This window comes from Festucalex cinctus, chromosome 4, assembly GCF_051991245.1.
Source record: "Festucalex cinctus isolate MCC-2025b chromosome 4, RoL_Fcin_1.0, whole genome shotgun sequence".
Lineage (NCBI taxonomy): Eukaryota > Metazoa > Chordata > Actinopteri > Syngnathiformes > Syngnathidae > Festucalex > Festucalex cinctus.
The window spans coordinates 29,031,567-29,055,883 of NC_135414.1; the positions used below are offsets into that span (position 1 = coordinate 29,031,567).

Sequence of the window (24,317 nt, forward strand, 5' to 3'; positions counted from 1 at the left end):
TCTGTCGTTTCATCTACTGAGCTGTGTGAGAGCGCGTTGGAACGACACACATTTCCTATTTTTTTTACGCTAAGGTCGAAATCATCTTTCTCATTTTAATTAGTATTATTTATTTTTAATGTAATTAAAATGTCCATCCATCCATCCATTTTCTTGACCGCTTATTACTCACAAGGGTCGTAGGGGGTGCTGGAGCCTATCTCAGCTGGCTTTGGGCAGTAGGTGCGCCACACCCTGGACTGGTCGCCAGCCAATCACAGGGCACACAGAGACGAACAACCATCCACACTCACAAGCACATCTCGGGACAATTTGGAGCACCCAATTAACATGCCATGCATGTCTTTGGAATGTGGGAGGAGGCCGGAGTACCCGGAGAAGACCCACGCGGGCACGGGGAGAACATGCAAACTCCACCCAGGAAGGCCGGAGCCTGGACTCGAACCCGAGTCCTCAGTACTGGGAGGCGGACGTGCTAACCACTGACACACCGTGCCGCCCGTAATTAAAATGTAATCAATATTAAAAAAAAAAAAAAAAAAAAAAGTACATGAAATATTATTTATTTTTGCTAATATATTTTGATGTTTGTTATTCAATAAAATACATAATTTTCAAATAAAATAAATAAATAAAATGAATAAATACATGTCAAATAAAGTGTTTAATAATAAAATAAATCATGAATAGATCATTCTCATTTTAATTAGTATTATTTGTTGTGAATGTAATTAAAATGTAATCAATATTTTTTTTTAAAAAAAGGATGTGGAATTTTTTTTACTAATATATTTTGATGTTTGTTATTCAGTATAATCAATACAGAATTTTCAAATAAAATAAATACATGTCAAATTAAGTGTTTGTTTAATAGTAAACTAAGTCATTAATAGATCATTCTCATTTTAATTAGTATTATTTGTTGTTAATGTAATTAAAATGTAATCAATATTGTTAAAAAAAAGGATGTGGATTTTTTTTACTAATATATTTTGATGTTTGTTATTCAATAAAATCAATACAGAATTTTTAAATAAAATAAATAAATATAAATTAAGCGTTTGTTTAATAGTAAAATTAATCATTAATAGATCATTCTTATTTTAATTAGTACTATTTATTGTTAATGTAATTAAAATGTAATCAATATTTTAAAAAGTATGTGAAATATTCTTTTTTTTTTACTAATATATTTTAATTTTGATGCTTGTTATTCAATAAAATCAATACATCAGTTTCAAATATATATTGATACTATATTTTTTACTTTATAATGTATTTTTAAGTTTAGTATTTACAATAAATCAACAACTATTTGATAAAAATGAATACGTTTTAAGTTATTCATTTATACTCACCATTCAATCAAACTAATTTTAAGCTCCACTTTGCCCACCCCTGGTTTAAACGATTGGCCTCAAGCACTTTTTTTTTTTTTTTTTTTCACCCTTCAATCAACAACGCTGACCCACAATCCCTTGCACTTTGCATACCTCGCCGATTTGACTAAAAGCCTTCTCCGTCCAACACTTTTTTTTTTCTTTTTTTTGGGGAGTGTGGTAAAAAATAGACCGTGTAGGCAATAATCATCCATAATGCATTTCTGTGCTTACATTAGAAAGTGCTTAGCAGGTGGAGGGAGCGGAGCTGTGATTTTTCTTTCTTTTTTTTTTTTTTTTGTTCCAAACATTTGACCACTCTCTAAGTAAAAAGCACCGATGGTGATGTGTTTAAGTGTATGGGATGTTTTGGAATGATGACTCTTGACTGGCTGTTGTTGGAGCACGCACCCACGCTGCACTTCATGTTTGGTCCGTATTTTAAAAAAAAAAAAACGCGCATGTGTTTAAGGGCTGCTCCTGGTCGGTGATCTTCGTGGATCTGGACGCCCACAACCGAAACAGACAAACGTTGTGCTCCCTGCTTCCCCGAGAGTCGCGCTCTCACGTGAGTGCGCGCACACTGTTACACCAACCACCCACTCGGGTTCGTGTGGGAGGGAAAACAGATGTGGATTATTCCTAGTAGTCGTTTTAATTTTCTATCGTAGAAGGTGGTGGGGATCATCAATTACTGGTGAGTGGAGGCGTAATCACATTAATCATGTGACGTATTATATTTTACATGTGCCCAAATGTGATGAGGTTGACTAACTATGATAAAAACGAACAAACATGATTGAAACTGAACTAAAACGGTGATGAAATTTAAAAATTGCAGATAAAATTAACACTGGACATAAATGAGTGTGCTTTGTACTCCTTTTTTTTTTTTTTTTTTTTTTTGGACTGTAGATTATTTTTTGTTGTTCCGTTTACTTGTAATATGCTAGTTGGTGTTTTATATTTGTCCATAAATAAATCAAAACAATTGTTTTACTGGGTTTTGACTGATTTTGCAAGGCCCACAGAATATTGTGTTCTATTGCTATAAAAATACGGAACCTATCAAAAGAAAGATTAAAGTCTCTTCTTTCATCAGGAAAAAAAGTATGTTTCTATCTCTTTCCGTTTTGCAGCAATTAGCATTAGAAGAGAGCCAAGTTTCATCAGTTTTCACAAATTATTTAAAATTGTAAGTAATTGAGATTTTTTTCTACATGGCCCTGGTTGAGCTCCTTTGCTCTGCTGCCACCTGCTGGCCGTTTGTGTAATAACTACCATTTCTTCAACCGTTCTTTGCAGTTGAGAGGCTGCATCAAAGCCTTCTGTATGCTCTAGCATAAAAAACAAACAAAAAAACGTATAAATACGTCTTTGGGACACTTATAACATAAAAAAAAATGTTTACACGTTATTGGGAGCAAATGAGTTAAATGTGTATTACTGTAATTATAAATTACAAGGGAAAGAAAATGACTTGTGTGTCTGTTTCATATGAAAAGGGTTCTTAATACAAGAAGAGTCATTCGCAAAGTGTGAGTGTGGAGGAGCACTGATAAGGAAACATACCAACGTGGACTTTGCGCAGATACGGGTGGTCTCCGGGGGTCTCTTAATTAGCAGATGTTCAACTGAGCTGACGAACTTTTTCTCCCCGAGATGAATCCTGGTGCATTTGAGCACCGAATGGAATTCTGAAAAAAGCTGAAGTGCTTCCTCTCGGAGGCGTCCTCACTTCCCTTTTCGGAGCAGCTGTGATCTTAATCCCCTCTTCATCTTCCTCCTCCTCCTCTTCGCTCCCGTCAGACTTGGAATAGAAGCCTGGCGACGACAGCTGTAAGAGGTTAATTGCACACATCAGACGAACGTCAAGGTGTCAGCGGCGGGTAGTCCGGAACTCGGCGGCGCCGCGCCTCAGCGTTGGAAAAATGAAGGTTGAAGAAGAAACAAGGCACGAAATAACGAAAATAATCAATGTGACGTCGGCGACCCTTGGCCTGTGACGGAGGATTGGAATTCAATATTCCATTTGGCGACACGTTCGACCACCCGGCTCGGGTGCGGAAAGACACGACCTAACACTGAGCTGTACACTTTTTTTTTTTTTTTTTTTTTAAATAAATTTGCCGTAATTAAAATCACAAATAAAAGCATCCCCAAAGGGTCATGCATTAAATTAATTACCAAAGACTAAAACAAAGCTATAATTATAGTTCATTTTAGTTAGTTTTTTTTTTAAACATAAAATGCAGTTTCAGTTAGTTTTCGTTTTTTTAAAAACATTTTCGTTTTTATTTTATTTCATTAACGAAATTGTTTTTTGAATTTTAGTTATAACCATGGTACTACTACGCAGTTTAGTTATTGCAGTTTCAATATGGGCTCTTCGTTGGTGACCATAACTTTATCTATCACAAATTAAGCATGATGAATAATCTTTGCAGGTTTAAAGAGAAAAAAGAAAAAAATAATAATCCACAACTTGTAGTTGAATAATTTGGCACACATTTGAACAAAGACGATTTGAAAATACTTTTTTGTTTGCTAGAACACGGACGCAGCCTTATTGCCGACCATCAGCTACCCGGCCTTCGCCGTGGACGACGACGCCCTCTACAGTCAGACGCTGGACAAAATCGTCCGCAAGCTGCGTGGCAAATACGGCTTCAAGCGCTTCCTCCGCGACGGATACCGCACCACCAACGAGGACATGGACCGCCGATACTACAAACCTGCTGAAATGAAGGTAGTACACGGCAAGCCTCGGCTCTTTTGCTGCCACACGTTAGCAAAAAGACATTTGATCATTCACGTCATCCTTGAAAACGATCTATTTAATCAGATATATCAGATTTCGTCATGTTACGTTGTAATTCCATGCACCGACAGCCCATTGAAAAAAGTTACAATGCTGCCACCTTAGTTGGTGAGTGTTTTTTATTCCACAACACATTGACCAGGCAGCGCTGCACTTAGACATTCCACTGCCCATTAAATAAAAAATAAATAAATAAATAATAATAATAAATAGTTGACGGAATTTAACGATTATGGCGGCATACATCTTGATTTTACTAATCGTTATTAAACATTTTTGGCGGTCAAACCCCAGTTAACTGTTTTTTTTTGTTGTTTGTGGCAGAGCTTATTGGCCCTCATTTCCCATTCCACGTCTACACAATTCATTGTAGTGCTTGTCACTATCGAATATCATTTTAATTTTGCATTAATGTGTATTACAAAAGCATTTTCCCCCCCGATTACTGTTTATTAACCAGTGATTGGTGTTTATGTTGTACTTCGTATTTGTGATTTAAAAAAAAAAATGGGGGTGGGGATTGATGTTGTACTATGTTACCAATTCGGTCATTGTTTTCCAAAGCAAAAACAAATGATTTGGGCAATTTTAAATTAGGCTCCAAACGATTACTCATGATTACAATCGTTGTCGATTAGTTTTATAATCAATTAACTGTTGACGAATCAATTCATTTTGACCTTTTTTGGCAAAAAAATAATTGCATTTGCATCGGTACGAGAGACAAGGTGGTCCCGAAGCTGTTGCACTTTAAGAAGTGAAGTTGTCAGCATTGACAGAGAGCAGCAGCTCGTATGATCCTCAGTGTAACCAATCAGACGAGTGACTGAAGCGCAAACCCCCCCCCAAAAAAAACCGAAGACCTCCTCGGACGTCGGGTCTCAGGCTCGGCTCGTCTATCTCTTCCCGTCACCTTCTCGGTCATCTTTTGACGTCTCGTCTTGCCTCCTCCTACATCCTCGATGGCCGCTTATCGCCACACAAACACATTTAAAAGACACGCATGGCGGCGCCTTCACGCCAGGAAGTCGCATTAGAGGAAGCGAGTCGGCGCTTTGAAGGCATCAATGCAGTGCACTGTGTTATTGCATTAGGACATACGTCTGTTCACATTGTCATTATAGATTGACAGAGTGTGTATAATTGTGAAGGAAAATAAACACATTTTGTATGTATGTATGGCATCGGTCCGAAACTGTACCTTCAAAATGGTTACTGTTCAGGAGACGCCCAAAACAGTTTGTTTACTCAACCATTACATCATCATTTTATCATCTCTGCTGATTTTTATTATTACTGCTTGATTTTATGCGTCCTAGTTTAGTATGGGGGCGGGAATTTATAAGCTTTATGCTTCTTCCTGCCAGCCCTTTTTCTTTTCGGTTATTATATGTCAAAATTGTATGATGAAATGTTTGATTGTCAACAATGTTGTCCGAAAGGAAAAATGAATAAATAAATCAAATCAAATCAAATCATCAAAGAGAGCAAGCCATTTTTAACATCTTATTTATTTATTTTTATTTTTTTCTATTCTACTGCAAACGAATATCAGCATGAAATATCGGTTATCGGCTTCCTTGACTACTAATAATCTGTATCGGTATCGGCCTTGATAAAACCATATCGGTCTATCTCTAGCGTGTATGTACGTCCATCCGTCCTTCTGTCCATCTATCACTAGACGACAACACAAGGCTCCTCAAATTGCCAACTTGTTTCCGTCAAAGCAGTGTAGGTTGCTGGAAAAACAAAATGCTGTTTCACTATTTTATGATGTTACAATGATTGTGATGCTAATGTGTTGTTGTTTTTTCCCCTTTCGCCAGGAAGCACATTAGTTTCTTTGTTGAACTTTTCTTACATTTTTCAAAAGTAAAATGGTCATGTTATATATAGGGACGTACATGTACATAACAGCAATGGTTATAAACCACCTACAATCTCTAATAACAATATGGAGGTACTTACTTGCTAATACAAGCACACATTGATCGCTTCACAAACAAATTAGGTTCCCCTTCATCTGACAATTAGCATAGATTTTAAACATAGAAGGCCAAAACATCCCTAATGAAAATTAAATTGCACCTATAAAATAGCCACTAGAGGGTGCTAGAACTGCCCAAATGGAAATCAACCTGACTTTTTTTTTTTTTTTAACAGATGTGTTCCTTTTAAATGACAACGGCAATATTGTGTTAGTTTTAATATCACAATATCACAATATTGCCCTGATCGGTACATCCCTACTTTTTTATGCCCTCCATCATTATTTGCACCCCTGATTACGATGTGTTAAAAGCCGTTGAAATGAGCTTGATTGTTATTGCAGAAGCGTGAAAATTGTCGAAATGGGTGACCAGACACGGAACATGCAAACTCCACACAGGAAGACCAGAATCTGGATTCAAACCCCCGAACGTAGAACTGTGAAGCAGATGCACCACTTCTCCACTGTGCTGCCCAAACGCTTTTATTGACATTTCAAATCAAGCGTTAAAGGCTTAGGAAATTGCAACACGTGTTGCGATGTCCACTCTCCACCGGCTGAGGACCAACACGTGTACCGTTACCCGCTTTTATATGCGTTAGGTGTTTCTACTTTGATCCTTTTTGGGCTAAATACTCGTCTCACCCTACAAAAGTTGAGCTGTCCGTCAGCCGCTTGAAAGCGGACCCTCTCACCTCTCTGAAATGGGGGAAAAAAAAAAAAAAAGCAATAAAAGCTTACGGCCCATCCTTTTCCTTTCTGTCTGCCGACAGCTCTTTGACGGGATCGAGTGCGAGTTTCCCATATTCTTCATCTTCATGATGATTGACGGTAAGCCCTCCTCGCAGCCACACCTCGATTAGCTGGCAGGCAGCCTGAGCTTGAGCCCAGCGATGTTCTTTTGTACGCGGGAATTTAGAGGACTTAACAAGGTGTGAAATGTAGTAAACGGCCTCGAAATAAATTTCAAAAGTTGCCGCAAAGAAATGTCATGGAAAGGATTTCGTTCTTGTCTCCGCTGGCATTTAGTTTGAATAGAGCTGATAAATAATCTGATATTTAGACGCTGACATTTTATCTTGTTGGTAGGAAACACATAAAAAAAAAACGTCCACTCGAATCCAAATATTTGTGTGCGTTTGTTGCAGGGGTGTTCAGGGGGAACCAGGCTCAGGTGAAAGAGTACCAGGACCTTCTGGAGCCGATCGTCTTTCAGTCTTATGAGGGCAAGTACTCACACGACATTTGCTCAAGATAGAATCTTTTTTTTTTTTCCGCAGAATTTTTTTATTTTTATTATTTATTTATTTTATTTTTTTTAAGAGCTCAGAATTGTTCATTCGGTAGTCTTACCGATTTACGTCTTATCATCATTGCTTTTTTTTTTTTTTTTTTTTTTTTTGTGTGTGCGTGCGTTTGCGTGCTTTTTTTTTCTTTTTCCGCAGAATTGACACCCGAGTGAATTGGTCTCTCACTCTTATAGGCCATGCCGTGGTCCCCAAGTACTACTACGTGCCCGCAGACTTTGTGGAGGCGGAGCAAAGCAAGCACGGCAGCCAGAAGCGCTTCCCGAGCAACTCGGGACGCGACGGCAAACTCTTTCTGTGGGGCCAAGCCCTCTACAACATCGCCAAGCTGCTGGGTAAGAGACAGTCGATGGTGGACGCTGACTGGCGAGGCGTCATAAGTAAGGGATGTGACGACAACGGCGATATCGTGATATCGCAATATTAAAACTGCCACAGTATATCGTCGCGGTCATGTCACGATATTAAAAGCAGCACATCTGCAGGTTGATTTCTATTTGTGCAGTTCTAGGACCCTCTGTTGGCTAGTTTTCCTGTGCTGTTTAATTTTTACAAGGCATGTTTTGGCCCTGATATGTTTAAAATCCACATTAATGGTCAGATGAAAGGGCCGAACCGAGTCAATATGTGGAGGAACGCAATGTGTGCTTGCATTCACAAATAAGTGCCTCAATATTAAGTGTTTTTAGAGATTGGGGATTGTTTATATGCATTATTGTTATGAGCTTTTTTTTTTTTTTTTTTTTTTTGCAATATTGTGACCTTTCTCCCCACAATATCGGGATAATTATCGTATTACGACCTTCATATCATGATATCGTATCGTGATGTTTGGATGTTGTTACATCCCTAGTCATAATTAGGAATAGACCTTGTTTCAAAGTGGTCTATAAATTCAAAGTTGAGTTGATGGTGAGTGAGTGACATAATAACGTTTTTTTGTTTCAAGGTGAAGACAAGTCAGAATCGATGAAAAAGCTATACTTCCCTGTTCATTTTTTTTTTGCCAGTAAACCCTATTCCTATGTCTTAAAGTTGAAGAAGAAAAAAATAAATCATATTTTTCAATAAAGAAGGGTTTGGTGAGTTCACATAGGAAAAACTGGTGGGGTTATATGTCATATTTTTCCGTTGATAAACCGATATGGCAGCATACACTGTAATAAGCGTAAGTGTCTCCGTATTTCCAGTTGACGAACTGATCAGCCCAAAGGACATTGACCCCATCCATCGCTACGTTCCTCGCCAGGACCAACGCAACGTCAGCATGCGCTACTCCAACCAGGTCAGAACTCTTTCATGCTTTCTCTGCTCAGTTTCCCGCGGTCAAATGTCAGAGTTTGACGATAGCGTGTGGAGGCAAAGTTGCGTCGTTCGAGCTGAAACCAGAAAACCAGAATGTTGTGTTCATATTTTTCATAAAAGTTCAAATTGCTGGCAAATATGAGATTTTTTTTAACCCATTTGTTCCCAATAATGTGTAAATATGTGACGCATTTATTCTTTTTTTTAAATTTTTTTTAATTTTTTTAATTTTATTTTATTTTATTATTATTTTTTAATGCTAGAGCATACTGCAGCCTCTCAACTGCAAAGAATGGTTGCAGAAATGGTAGTTATTACACAAACAGCCAGCAGGTGGCAGCAGAGCAAAGGAGATCAACCAGGGCCATATAGAAAAAAAAGCTAAATTACTTGCAATTTTAAATAGATTTGTGAAAAGTATCCCAAAGACGTATTTATACCTTTTTTTTTTTTTTTTTTAATGCTAGGGCATACACAAGGCTTTGAAGCAGCCTCTGAACTGCAAAGAATGGGTGAAGCAGTGGTAGTTATTACAAATATGACCAGAAGGTGGCAGCAGAGTATAAGAGACAAACCAGGGCCATGTTGCAAACAGGCTCATTTCCCCACAGTTCTAAACAGATTTGTGAATAATGATGAAACAAATCTACATTCTAATGCTAATTGCTGCAAAACGGAAACAGATGTATACTATTACTCAGTTAAAGGGCTTCAACGCACTCAGAAAGTCACCAAAATTTGGTAAGTGGAAAAACATTGCATCGGCATGATATTCGGTAGACTCATTCAGAATGATAGGACGTGTGGAAAAGTTGGCTATTTTGTAAGAAGCCACCATTTTGGGATATTTTGTCCCTTTCTGGTTTCCACCAAATCTCTGATAAAAAAATAATAATAAAAAAAAAAATGTTGCATTTCAGTCCAAAAGACAGGCAATGGATGTTTTTGAGGTCCGCAACAGCATTAATATTACCCAGTAGGTGTCACTGTGTCTTGTCATACAACATGCTGCTGGATGCATCAGCACTAGATTTGACTGCGCTCAATGTGAGCCGTTCCAGTCCATTTAGCTTGAGGGGCGTCGATGCATTTCATGGAGTGGCGCATCAAAAAAAAAAAAAATAGGCCACTGTGAGGAAATGAAGCGATCACACGTGACGGCGTCTTCATTTGTCCGTGTGCCGCCGCCGCCACGTGTTGTAAATAACGCGTTGAGAGCGCTGCCACGTTGCATCCCATAAATGGCAGATAAGCCATTGAAAATAATAGCGCCGTAAAAGCAGCGATGGCTCTTCTTCCTCGCCAGCGATGATTACCGATTCGATTGGACGGCCAATTTTATTTGGAGATGCCAGACGACATAACAGCCTCTCTGTTCTCCAATTATGGCCTCGCCTCAAATTGATACCTCCTTTTTATTTATCCCCCAGGAAGGAAACACTGTGCCTTTCCCGCATTTTATTTTATAGCCTTATTCCAAAAGTATTGAGCAAAGGCTGTTTACGCTTTTATACTAACTGTGCATGTGATTTCTTCTTCTTTGTTTTTTAAAGCCAAAAAGCAGCCTTTTATTAGCATATGTTAGCAACTACTTCCTCGTGATTTTACATCCACATGTTGTCAAGGTCGCCAGACGCTCTTGACCGCGTGACATGATTTGGCGTTCATGGGGGGGCAACCTGCTGCATTTGTTCGCTTCCAAGCCACGGTGCATGAGCGCCGTGATAGATTTTGGCCCACCCCGCCGCTTTTTCCCGTCACACACCTGAGACTGGCCGCGACGTCGCCATGGTTACTGCCCAGCCGTTGCGGTGATGCGCGGGTTTGGAAAACACCTCGACGCGGAGAAAATATTTCATGGCGGCATGGGGGGGTACATCATGGCAGATGATTATGGGATGTACCCATATAATCTTAATGGTGGAAGAGAATTGATTGCTCATATGAAATAATGGAAATTAAACAAAAAGCCGCTGTTCAGATTTCCAGGCAGGTTTTTAAGTTTGGGTTAAAGTTCAAACAAGACTTGGTGTTTTAAAAAGGGATTTCAAGCCTATTTATAATTTAGGGATGTGACAACCAAACATCATGGTACAATAATTAATCATGATATTGTGGGGAGTCTGGCGATAGAAAAAAGGTCACAATATTGGAGAAAAAAAAAGTAGCTCGTACTAAAAAATAAAATAAATAAATAAAAAAGAAAAGTATGTGCTTTTGTACATTATACCAATGCTTATAAACAACCTACAATCTTTAATATTAAAAACAGTTAACATCGAGGCGCTTACTTACTAATACAAACACATAAGTTCCTCCACATATTGACTCGCTTTATGTACATATAAGGGCCAAAACATGCCTTGTGAAAATTAAATTGCACTAAAAAAATAAATAAAAATAGCCACCAGAGGGTGCTAGAACAGCACAAATGGAAATCAGCCAGACTTTTCTGAACAGATGTGATGCTCTTAATATCGTGACATGACGCCGTTGATATATTGTGGCAGTTTTAATATCGCAATATCACGATATTGTCGTTATCGTTGCATCCCTATTTGTAATTGGGGTTTAAGACCGGTTTTACAATTACGGTATCGAGCCTGGCTTAGGGTTTTAACAAAGGCTATGGTTTTAAATTAGAATTTAGTGCTGCCAACTAGTGAATATTTTTAGAATTGATTAATCTATTGATTATTTAATTGTTTAATTGACTAATCGGATACATTTGAATTTTGCATTAAAGTTATTACAAAAACATTTTTTTCCCGATTACTGTTTAATAACCAGTGATTGGTGTGAGTTAATATAGCTATCGATTAATTTGATAATCTATTACTTGTCGTTCAATTGATGAATTATTTTAGAATTTCAATTAGCTACTACAAGCCAGTGTTTTGGTTCTAAATTAAGGTTTCAAACACAGTTTAGGTCCAAAACAGGGCCCCCGGGCCGTAATTGTTACACCCTGAAAGTGTCAAACAAGTAGGGGTGTTAAAAAAAAAATCGATTCGGCGATATATCGCGATACTACATCGCGCGATTCTCGAATCGATTCAATAATAGGCAAAATCGATTTTTTTTTTTTTTTTTTTTAGGATTCACACCTTGAGCATGGAAGAATGTTATATGAACGGCACATTAAGCCTTAATATTTTTATTTTTATGCTGTTCAAACATGAAACAGATTATAACCTCTATAAGACTGAAATTTCAGATAAATAAATAATACATTTTCATATAAATCTTACACTCTACAAGCTTACTGATTAGTATTTTCTAAATATGAATGAAAAAAAATCGCAACAATCGACTTATAAATTCGTATCGGGATTAATCGGTATCGAATCGTGACCATTCGTATCGGGATTAATCGGTATCGAATCGAATCGTGACCTGTGAATCGTGATACGAATCGAATCGTCAGGTACTAGGCAATTCACACCCCTACAAACAAGGGTTAGGGTTTCAAAACAAAGTTGATGTTTCAAGTAAGGATTGAAAAGTCAGGTTACAAGCCAGGGTTGGGGTCTCACTGCAGGATATTCAATGAATACATGGATCTTTTCTATGAATACATAGTGCGCTTTCTCTGTTGTTGCCTCACCCTTAAAGCCTTCTCAAGGGCGGGATAATATTCCCCCTCCGTCTTTTACCGACTCTACAACTACACAATCTCATCCGACGACCCCTCGTCGCCCCTCCCGCCGTCCCGCCGTCCATGACTTATCATTTCTTTGATGTTAAAACCTGTGACACGTTCAAATGCCCTCATCAAAAACACGAATCTCCGTGCACCGACACGCAGCCGCCTTGGGGGGGGGCATGAAAAGGAAGGGGGATTATATTTCATTTCACACGGAAAGGAAGAGAGTGGGTGCGGGAGACGGGAGGAAAGGGGGGTGCGTTTTGCTGCTTCAACTTTGTGCGAAAGTCTTTTTTATAATTTTTTTTTGTATTCCTTTGTGATGCCACGCTCACAGACTGGGAGGCAAGGTGACCTTGAAACCGCGACGCGCGCTCAGTGCAGACTTTTTTGTTTCAAATCTTTCGCCGATTGAAGATTTCTCCCAATAAGTTGGGCTGTCGACTAACACCACACGACAGGAAATACAACCAAAAAAAAAAATAGAAGATATGACATGAAAATAATTGGAACAGTAGCAGTGTGATGTCTGCTAGCACAACGTTCACATGAGCTTCACGCCGTGGAGTTGAGGTTTTAAACAAGGATTACAGTTCCAAGTAGGTTTTCAAAATAAGATTGAGGCAAGGGTTAGAGCAGAGGTGCCCAAACTACGGCCCGGGGGCCATTTGCGGCCCGCCGTCCATTTTTCAGTGGCGTATGCTAAAAAATGGCATTTGACTCAGTTCAAAAATGTTTGGAGATGTTCAAAGTAAGAAGGGAGGGTGTCAAAAACCACAGGTGCCATTAAAGGTTATTTTAGTTAACTAAAACTAACGAAGAAATAAAAATTCAAAAAACAATTTCGTTAACAAAATAAAATAAAAACGAAGATGCTTTTAAAAAAAAGAAAACTAACTATAATTTTAGCAAAAATGTCCTTTGTTTTAGTCTTTGGTAATTAATTTAATGTGATTTTTAGTAGATTTATTTCGATATGAACTGGAATAATGACGCCGCGACCATGGTGGTTTTTAAATATTGCGCACAAGTAAAAAAAAACAACCTAACACTGAAACTAACTAACCGAAAACTAAGCATTTATTAAAGAACTAAAACTAATTAAAAAAAAAACTATCAGAACCACCCTGAAAACGAATTAAAACTAACTACAACTAACTAACTGGCTTCGGGCAGCAGGCGGGGCACACCCTGAACTGGTTGCCAGCCAACTGCAGTGTAGAAATACACATTCTAGAAAAGAAAAAAAAATTCTCATGCAGTCTTGCCTCTTGGCGTCCATTGGGACTGACTCAATATAAAAGTTAGGGGAAAAAAAAAAAAAAGCGGAATGACTGTGACTGATGTCGGGCTCGCTTTTGGGGCTCAGGTGCCTCCGCACTCGAGCTAAAATCGCTTGTTTGTTTTTAACACATTTCACACTTGCCGCAGATTGATCGGCAGAAAGGGGGAAGCAGACGCAGCGCCAGAATCTGAATGCTTCTTTTCTTTTTCTTTTCTTTTTTTCCCCCCCCACCCTACCTTTAGGGAAGAAGTAAAAGCGAGGCGTAAGGAAATGAGGAAGGACAGAAAGATTAAGGTTAAAAAGAAGAATGAGAGTGGATAAGAAAAGAAGAAAAAAAGGTGGAAAAGGCAGAAAACGAGACAATTAAGCCCAAATCCGATGTAGGTGAAGACAAGGACAGGTAGAAGGTGACCAGAAAGCTTTCAAATAAATAATAAAGTAACAAAAGACTTTTCTTGTATGGAGAACCAAGACTGCCAAATTTCAAATTAATAAATGACTAAATAAATAAATAAATGAATGACTAAAAGTGAAAATAAAAATGAATATAAAAAAATATAATTTGAAAATTATATCCAAAAAATAAGTATGAATGGAAATAAATCACTTTTGGTATATTTATTTATTTATTTATCTATTTATTTAGTAATTTGTTTATCAATGTCTTTATTTATTTAGTCATTTATTTATTTATTTAGTTAATCATTTATTTAATCATTTATCGATTTATTTAGTCATTTGTTTATCCATTTCTTTAGTTATTTATTTATCTATTTATTTAGTCATTTATTTATCTATTTATTTAGTCATTTATTTATTTATTTAGTCACTTATTTATTTTTGAATTTTGGCAGTTTTGGGCCGTACTGCCAAAATTCTAAATAAATAAATGACCAAATAAAAGACTAAAAAACTAAAATAAATGATTAAATAAATTGATAAATAAATTACTAAATAAATACATAAATAAATTAATAAATTAATAAATGTGAAAATAAAAACTGATATATTTCCATTTATATTAATTTTTTTGGATATAATTTTCAAATTATAATTTTTTATATTAATTTTTATCTTCACTTTCAGTCATTTATTTATGTATTTAGTCATTTATTTATTTTGAATTTTGGCAGTTTTGGTCCTCCATATTCTTGTTGTAGTGAGTTTGTTCAAATTGGAATTTATTATTATTATTATTATTATTATTATTATTATTATTATTATTATTATTATTATTATTATGTTTATTTGTCAGGCTTTCAAGTTGGTGTTGACGTTCGTGCTTCAGTGTGGCTTGCGATGACTCGCGTTGTTGGGGGTGGGGCTTGCATGTGAAAGTGCCAGTGGTGGCACGCCGAGTGCCGCCATTCATTTTTCATGGCCGCCGGCTCGACCTCCTCCTGCAGCCCGCAGCCGACCTCGTCCGCTTCCACTCTACTTACGTCAAGCCGTTGACCGTGTAGCGCTCCCTCCAATGAGTTGCTGAAGTGACTTTTTTTTTTTTTTTACAAAGAATGCGCATGAAATATACAGGAAGTGAATAATGCCGGTTACAGGACCAACGGTTCACATACTATCCGAGTCCTGTTCGCGTTCCGCTGACCTACCATAGCTACCTACCACCTTCCCGTATCATTCTAACAAGATGCAACGTCATGCCGGTTTAGCGATAAACGGCTCATTGACGCTTTCAGTGGCGCAGGGCGGCAGTATTACAAGGCAGAACGGAATGTCTTACTACATCATCCGCGGTTGCTTGTTGGGGGGATTTACATCTCATTTCAGTTCCACCAGCGTGGAGCTTGCACTATGCCTCCATCCACTGTTAGTTTCTGTGGGCCGAGTTGCGCTGAATTCTGATTTCAGCTCACATCACTTCATCTCGACTTGTTGTGATGCAGCCCATTTTGACAGCAAAGAAAGTGTAATAATCTGCTGGACAAAATACAAATAAATATATGAACGAAGCGACAAGCTATTGATTAGGTTTGGGGGTCAAGTACTTTTTCCACACAGGGCCAAGTAGCTTTGAATATTTTTTTCCCCCCCTGAAGAAATTAAATCATTTAAAAACTGCATTTTACGTATACTTTACATTTGTAACCTGTTTTCTGAAGCTGAGCTGTGATTGGTTGTTACCTGAGCAACATTGATGTCGTCATCTTCAGTCGACAGCAAGTGGCAAAATGGCCGCCTCCTAAGATGGATAAAAATGGCTGGATTTTGCTGCTTCACTCATATTCCACTAACACAATATTAACCAGAATATCATAATTAGATCAGTGGGGCTGCATAGAACATATTAACTCATTCACTCGCAGCCATTTTCACAGAAGCAACCCCCATCACTCCCGGCTGTTTAACTGGATTTTGACCTATTTAGCAAGGCCCACAGAATATTGCTATAAAAACACGGAACCTATCAAAAGAAATATTAAAGTCTCTTCTTTCATCAAGAAAAAAAAAGTATATTTCTATCTGTTTCCGTTTTGCAGCAATTAGCATTAGAATATAGCTAAGTTTCATCATTATTCACAAATCTGTTTAAAACAGTGGGGAAAAGAGCTTGTTTTCAACACGTCCCTGGTTGATCTCTTATACTCTGTTGCCACCTGTTGGCCGTTTGTTCTTTGCAGTTGAGAGGCTGCATCAAAGCCTTCTGTATGCTGTAGCATAAAATAAAATCTTTTTGGGACACTTAAACATTTAAACTAAAACATTTATAAATTTTTTGGGAGAAATTGAGTTAATGTTTAAAAAAAAAAGAAAAAATTGGGTTGACTTCACCTTTAAACATTGAAGTGGGGAAACAAAGCAAAAAATAAATAAAATAAATAACCCACCAATCTACCAGCCTAACAAACAACCTTCCTAACAATGATCAATGGAGAAGCTAAATTTAATGTTATCTTCACAGGCTTGACTTTTTTTTTTTTTTTTTTTTTTTATTTATTTTTTTTTTTTGTCCCTCGCAGGGCCCCATAGAGAATGATGTTGTGGTCCACGTGTCACTGATAGCTGAGAGCCAGAGGTATGTTGTGCGTGTACGTTTCCCGACGTTCAGTCCGTAGTCACAATTTTTTCGTTTGTGGTGACTCTCTGTTTAATGCTACAGTAAAGGAAATAGACATTTTAAGTGAGCATATTTTGGAAGAAAATGATTTTATATATACTTTTTTTTGTATTTGTGTGTAGACTGCAGGTGTTCCTGAACACATACGGTATTCAAACGCAGACGCCGCAGCAGGTGGAACCCATCCAAATCTGGCCTCAGAAGGAATTGGTCAAGGTAATAACACGCGCGCGCACACACAGGTGCACACTTATTCCTGAAAGCAGCGGATTTGAGAGGTAATGGCCAAGACATCCGATTTCATGGAATCCTCACATCAAACTCGAGAGTTCAGCCTGGGCAACATGAAGTTTGATCGGCCTTTTTTTGTTACGATTAGACCCATAAGAAGTTTGCAAGGACTTTAACGCGACAAGGTCAGATGTTTTACCAAACATCTTGTGTGAAGATTTTACCTTCTTTTTTATAAATATTCAGTTATATTTGGCCCCCAAAGCCAACAACCTTTTTATTTTCTTGGCTCAAGAAAGTAAATAGTTGGTCTATGAATCACCATTTCATTGTAGCTGACATTTTGGCTTTGTTGTTGTCTGCCGGATTCACTCAGGAAAATGCACTTTTTAAATACAGGATGTACACACACTAACTTTCTCTCAGTCTACACACCTGTGTTTATGTTAATCTTTGGTGGTGATTTCATCCGAAGCCCCCACACCTCGAGCTTGCATTTTGCCATTTTGTGTTTGTTTTGCAAACAGCGGGACCTTTCTGTGGAAAGACAGTGTTTACACTCCTCCAGCCAATCGCAGAGCGGGGGGTGCGGGTGGGGCGGGGGGGGGGGGGGGGGGGGGGTACAAACGGGGCCGGGCGAACGTGTCGGCTGCGTGACGTCACTCCCGCCCGCGGCAATTTGAAAGCACGCACGGATTATTATTATTTTCTCACTCACTCACTCACAGAAGCTTACGTGTGTGAATGAGTGAGTGAAGAAAAAAAAAATCCCTGCGTGCTTTCAAATTGCCGCGGGAAGTGACGTCACGCAGCCGACACGTTCGCCCGGCCCCGTTTGAGACACGCCCCCCCGCCCTGCGATTGGCTGGAGGGGTGTAAACACTGTCTTTCCACAGAAACGTCCCGCTGTTTACAAAATAAACACAAAATGGCAAAATACGGGCTGCGGAGGTGGGGGTTTAGGACGAAATCACCACCAAAGATTAACAAAAAAACAGATGTGTAGACTGAGAGAAAGTTAAAATGTGTACATCCTGTATTTAAAAAGTGAAATTTCCTGAGTGAATCCGGCAGACTGCGCCTTTAAAGCGTTTCATTCACGTTGTAAACAAGTCGAGACAAACATGACTTCAGTCCGCGAGCGGTAAACATTGTGCCAAGTGATTGCCGTCTGTTGTCAAGTGGCACCAAGCAAGTTAGCATCGCTAAGCTACTTCCCCAATGCTTTGTGCTTACGGTAATTGGAGGAGTTTTCGAAGAAAAAAAAAAAAATAGCATCGCAGTGCTAATCAATGTTGCAATCAAGTCAGATTGCATGTCAGCAGCCTTTCCTCATCCTGATTGTCACATTCATCAAAGACACGCTGTCAGCTCCGCGCCATTGATCGCCCTCAGCGCCGCCATACTTAGCCGCTATTGATCAGCATAATGGCCCCGGCCGGTTGTCGTCTTTTTCCCCTCCTGAAGAACGCCATAATTTGATGCGCCACTAGAAGCAAATGCGAAGAGTAAATGTGAGCCTGGCAACACTCAAGTACAGACAACAAACACGCACATTCGCATGTCTGTCACATCCAAACGCACAGCACACATGGCAGAGAAGATTTTGTTTATCATACCAGCCACAGTTAGGGTTTCATTAAATACAATTCACACATTCACAAAACCTTGCCCAACACACCTATAATACACATAGGAACAAATCTGTCAAAAGTGATGTTTTACTGAGCTTAATTGACTCCATCATGCCTTTTTTCTTTGTCGTTTCTCATAGTCAACTTCTATCTGGTGCACTGCTTCGCTAGCTAGGAGCCAATCAGAATGATCAATTGTCACTGACTTGCCGACGACATTTTGTCTGCTGTTGATCGACGGTTCATTCGTCACAATCATATCCAAGAAAAGCACAGTGGTACAAAAAAATCACATTCTTCACAGTTATTTACAGTAGATTTGGTCCTGCTTGTATTTTTGAGTGTTTGGCAAGGTTGATCGATGTTTTGCATTTTATGCTCATCTTGATTAATGCTCAAGTATCAAATATTTCAATTTTTTAAAAGATGATCATATTCTATATGTAGCTCAATAGTGGTCAGCTCCATCTTGTCAGCATCCCTGACCAATTATCTTCTCGTCTTTTCATCAATTTTAAAGGGATGGCCAGTTCTTGATAAGTGCCTTATTTTCTCCACTTGATGATTACTGTCTTGTCTGTGGTATATCAATTTCTTGGGAAAATTATTGCTTATGCTGGCTGATACCTTTGAACAACTAGACTCAGTGCAATTTATGGAGAAATTGCGTGGGAATGCTGAAAGCTGAATGCTAACTGAATGCTTACAAAGTAAATTGAAAGATAAATTACGTGAAAATTAGAAAGTTTTCTTTGAAGTTGAAAGATAAATGAATAGAAGGAAAACTTGAACTGCATTCTGTCAAGTTGTAATCCACTTCCTGATACGATAGTCAGTTGGCACCAAACCATTGAATGTACTAAAAATGTGGTCCAAGTGGGAAGCAGTTGCGCTAACGACCGAGCTAACTTGCCTTGTTCAAATTCATGGCTAATGGCGTATGTATTAAAAAAAAAAATATATAGCCATCTGATGAAAGCCAATGTGCGTTTAATCATTTCAGTTGTCAATTGACATATTTGCAATTTACAGTCGGATGTGGGATTCGAACCCGGGACCTCCTGGTTAGTTGACAGCACACTTAACCAAGTGCGCCACTGACTGAGTAATATCAGGGAGCTAGTAATGATGACCAAGTTGAAATTTGAATGCTGTAAATCGGAAGCATAATGTGGGAGTTGTTTCTCTGCAAAAAAGTGAGGAGCATAAAAATCCGAATAACATATGTCGGGTGCTTTCAGCATTCCCACATATGAAATGTTGCGCTGCAAGACGTGACTCCAATAATGTCAGAAAAGATATTCAAACTTTAATTGAGTTTAATCAGAGGCAATTTAACACGAGTTTGAACGTGACTGCTAAATCCCGAGCACAGCCTCATCCCCATTTATAAGAGGGTGTGCACACTTGTGCAACCACTTGATCTTAGTCGATTATTTTTACTTCATCTCTCAAAAAACAAACCTGCGCTGGCTACTTTGGGTTTTAAGAAATCCGATGGTGCAGCAAGTCATGTTGTGAAGAATCCATCTTGGCGGAGACCGGAGAGCTTTTGAGAAATGTTCTCCCCATCAGCCATCTTGTGAATGTTTTCTGGCCCTGCTTGACCTCTGCATCACAAAGTGCTTGTTTGGACATGCGTTCATACAGTATACGAAGAAGGCTGCGTTTGGATCCATACGTCTTCCGCGGCGTATGATCAATAATGACTCGCAGTCGTTACAAGGAGGCAAAGCGTTCAGGGATGATTCAGCAGAAAGTGAAGTTAACGATCCAATGATGATGATGATGATGATGATGAAGTGCAGCATCACGGGGGAAACTCGGGCGGGGGTCATTGCCACTTTGTCACATTTCCCCTGCATCCTTCAGCGCCTTTTAGTGCGAAATTCACTCTGCGCGTTGTTTACCCGCCTGGGGGTCAGAGCGGGAATCGCGGAGCAAGCGGCGGGATTTAGTACAGACTACAAATTAAAAGAGCACTTTGTAGAGTGGATAACTGTAAAGACACGTTTCGATTTTCTGCCTGCCGCTTAATGGACTTTTCCTGAGCTTCAGCCTGCCGCTTGTGTAATCCTTCTGAACGGATGAAAGCCGACCGCTGGAGCATTCTGTGAAGCATGCAGTGGAACACGCCGGAGAACGTAGAGGAGAACATCCAGAGTCAAACTCACTCCGTTGCTTTCTGTTTCAAAGTGGTGCAGTGAGGAAACTACCTATACTCTACCATAACTTAACATATAATACAGGCCAAAAGTTTTAACACACCTTCTCATGCAATGCATTTTCTTTATCTCATTCACTCGCAGCCATTTTCACTGAAGCAACCCCCTTCTCTCCCCGCTGTTTTACTGGATTTTGACTGATTTTGCAAGGCCCACAGATGATTTTGTTCTATTGCTATAAAAACATGTAACCTTTTAAAAGAACGATCAAAAAAAAAAGTGTATTTTTATCTGTTTCCGTTTCGTAGCATTTAGCATTAGAATATAGCTATGTTTCATCAAAATTCACATTCCTGGTGAAAACACTGACAAAAAGAGCTTGTTGCAACATGGCCCTGGTTGATCTATTACGCTCTCTGCTACTACCTGCTGGCCATTTTTTTTTTATAATAACTACTATTGCACCTTAAGACGATGCTATCTCACAAACTTAAAAGATGAGAGTTAGATTTTTTTTTTGTCTATGCTACGTAGTCACTGAGCTTACCTAAACAATCGTATGTTTGTGATCATAAAGGGGGTTCCAGGTTAATACAAGTGGGACAGAGTTGCCGTGTTAATCAGAAGGCATTCTCGTCCACTGCGCTGTACAACCTCTCCTCTTCCTCGCAAAGGATTAAACTCGAAAGACAACCCGGTGGTGTTTACAACATCGCCATTTAGGAAACGTTTGGCCACGCAACAGCCTCACATCTCTCATACTTGGGACTCTCTTGTAATGTCAAGCACTCGTGTGAATTAAAATCCGTGCGGACCAGCTGCCTCATTGGCATTCTCCACATGGGAGCCGAGTCGGGGTGCAGAGGTTGTTCACACCTCCCTTGCGCGTGTGCATGCATTTGCAATTCTGCTTCATCCTCAATCAACAGCGGCCTCATTTTTTTGGGGGGTTAATACAGTGCCCTGCTCTTTACTTACTTGTAAGTGTGTTTTATTTTAATTGGAACAACCTTTTAGCCGCTGTGGGTTTTGCAGAGGATTGGCAGCAGAGGAGCACAGTACCACCTTTTGACTGACTTGGTGAACTGCAGCTCACCAACTCGATGGGTACATGTTCATGGTGCATCTGAGAGGGGAGACATTATGGCGATCAGATGGGTGGATGAGTTTGAGAATCTCTTGTATCCGATTGGCTGGCCACCCGTTAAGTGGGAAATTTAACATGAGTTTGAATGTAATTGGCTGATTCTGAACACAGTCAAATGCCCATTTATAAGAAGTTGTGCATATTTGTGCAATCATATAATTGAAGTTGATTTTTTTTTTACTTTTTTCCTTCTATTGTTTTTTTGTTTTCAATTGAAGTTATCCAAGTTATAGGATACATGGTTAGAGAAAGTTCTTTATCTTGGTTTAAAAAAAAACAAAAAAAAAACTGGCATTTCAGCAGGGGTGTGTAGACTTTTTATATCTGTACATAGTGTATACAGTACTTCTCAAATTGTGCTCTTCATTTTGAAGAGACGTCAGGATTTTCTGGTAAAGATCAAAATTCACGGTTCCTTCAATTACAACAAGTCATCCAGGTCCTGAAGCAGGATAGCATCCCCAGACCATCACGGCAATGATTAACTGCTGGGATGATGTTCTTTTTCTAAATTAGATTTACGTTACATGGAAGGAGAACTTTTGTCTCATGAGTCCGTGCTGTAGAATAAGCTGTACTCCCAAAAATCTTTGGGATCATTACGATCCATAATCATCTTTTCCATTTTGTTTTAAAAATGTATTTCATGTTTGTAAAATGTTGCAGTACTCTCTAGTTTCTTTCATTTTCAGTTCAGATGCTTTAGCTGACAATTTAGAAACGTACACTCGTGATAATCATTAACTCATTTCCTCCCAAAAACGTATAAATACGTCCTATTTTAAATGTATTCAGTGTGCCAAAGACGTATTTATTATACGTTGTTTATTTTTTATTTTTTTTATGCTAGAGCAATCAGAAGGCTTTGATGCAGAGAATGAGTGAAAAAATGGTAGTAATTACAGGAACAGCCAGCAGGTGGTAGCAGAGTATAAGAGATCAACCACAGTCATATATGAAAACAAAGTTCTAAGCAGATTTGTGACTAGTGATTAAACTTAGCTATATTCTAATGCTAATTGCTGCAAAAGGGAAACAGATAGAAATATACTTTTTTGTCCGGATGAAAGAAGAGAGACTAATCTTTCTTTTGGCAGGTTCCATGTGTTTATAGCAATAGAGCACAATTTTTCTGTGGGCCTTGCAAAATCAGTCAAAATCCAGTAAAAGAGCGGGAGCAAACGGGATTGCTTCAGTGAAAATGGCCGGGAGTGAATGAGTTAATAAATGCCACTTAAACAAAAGGTATATAATGCAAAAAAAAAAAAAAGAACATTGCCTTCTCACGAACATACAAAAGACACCTCAGACCGTTTCAATTAAAAGATAAAAAAATAAAAATAAATCATACTGCGTCTCCTTTAAGTGCAGCATTCCGAGTCGATCTCAAGGGCACCAAAAGCTACTCGTCCGATGTATTCTGCTCACGTAGCAGGTGAGGATTTCACACCCCTGAGCTGAAGGTGGTTGGCGGGGGTGTAGGTTGGAATCAATGTCCAACTCGATTTTCTCTTTGCATCCTCCTATGTGGCGCATTCAGACAGCTGATGACACAGAAGAGGCTTTCAGCGGCAGAGCGGAAACACGAGTCTTTGCTCAACTCGACGGCGTCTTTAAATGCTTCGGAGCCGCGTTCAAAGTAGAAGGTCGCCACCTTTTCCCCGTGCTTTGCCCTTTCGCACAACAGCCTCGTAATTGCTGATGCTCTTAGTGGAGGGGTTATGTTTGTTTAAAAACGTGTGTTGACTGCCAGAGCTGGCTGTGCTTGCTTTGGGAACGAAGCAACGTTTGAGTTTGGGGCCTTTATATCAAAATGATAGAAACTGTTTTGTTTTAGAGGAGTTAAAAGGCCCAGTATGCCCGTTTCACTCTGGAAAATGCACTTTTTAAATACAGGATGTACACACTTTAACTCTCTCTCAGTCTACACATCTGGGTTTATGTTCATCTTTGGTGGTGATTTTGTCAAAAAAAAAAACGCCCCCCCCCAGCCTGTATTTTGTCATTATGTGTTTGTTTTGTAAACAGTGGGATGTTTCTGTTGAATTCAGTGTTTACACCCCTACTGCCACCTGCTGGCTGTTTTTTTTTTTTTTTTTTGTAAAGAAAAAAAAAACTATCATTGCTTTAAATGGCTTCTTCATGTCAGAAGTTGTATCAAAGCGGTCTATATACTCTATCATAAAAAAAACCCAAACAAACAAACAAACAAAAAAACAACTTATTTATACATTTTTGGGTTTGAATTAGTGTTGTTCCGATACCGATACTGGTATCGGCAGAGGTGCCGATACTGCATTAAAACAGTGGTATCGGTATCGGTGACTACTC

General features: G+C 38.8%; 1 protein-coding gene across 4 annotated transcripts in view; it reads left to right on the top strand.

The window, feature by feature from the left end:
* Positions 1-24,317, top strand: part of phkb (phosphorylase kinase, beta) — a 61,645-nt gene that overhangs the window by 18,324 nt on the left and 19,004 nt on the right. For all 4 annotated transcript variants that reach the window (XM_077520142.1, XM_077520141.1, XM_077520144.1 and 1 more), the window contains 8 exons: positions 1,852-1,947; positions 3,931-4,128; positions 6,967-7,024; positions 7,342-7,419; positions 7,677-7,835; positions 8,691-8,785; positions 16,712-16,767; positions 16,932-17,025. In XM_077520142.1, the coding sequence (XP_077376268.1) occupies positions 1,852-1,947; positions 3,931-4,128; positions 6,967-7,024; positions 7,342-7,419; positions 7,677-7,835; positions 8,691-8,785; positions 16,712-16,767; positions 16,932-17,025 (834 nt within the window). The remainder of the gene's footprint in view (positions 1-1,851; positions 1,948-3,930; positions 4,129-6,966; positions 7,025-7,341; positions 7,420-7,676; positions 7,836-8,690; positions 8,786-16,711; positions 16,768-16,931; positions 17,026-24,317) is intronic.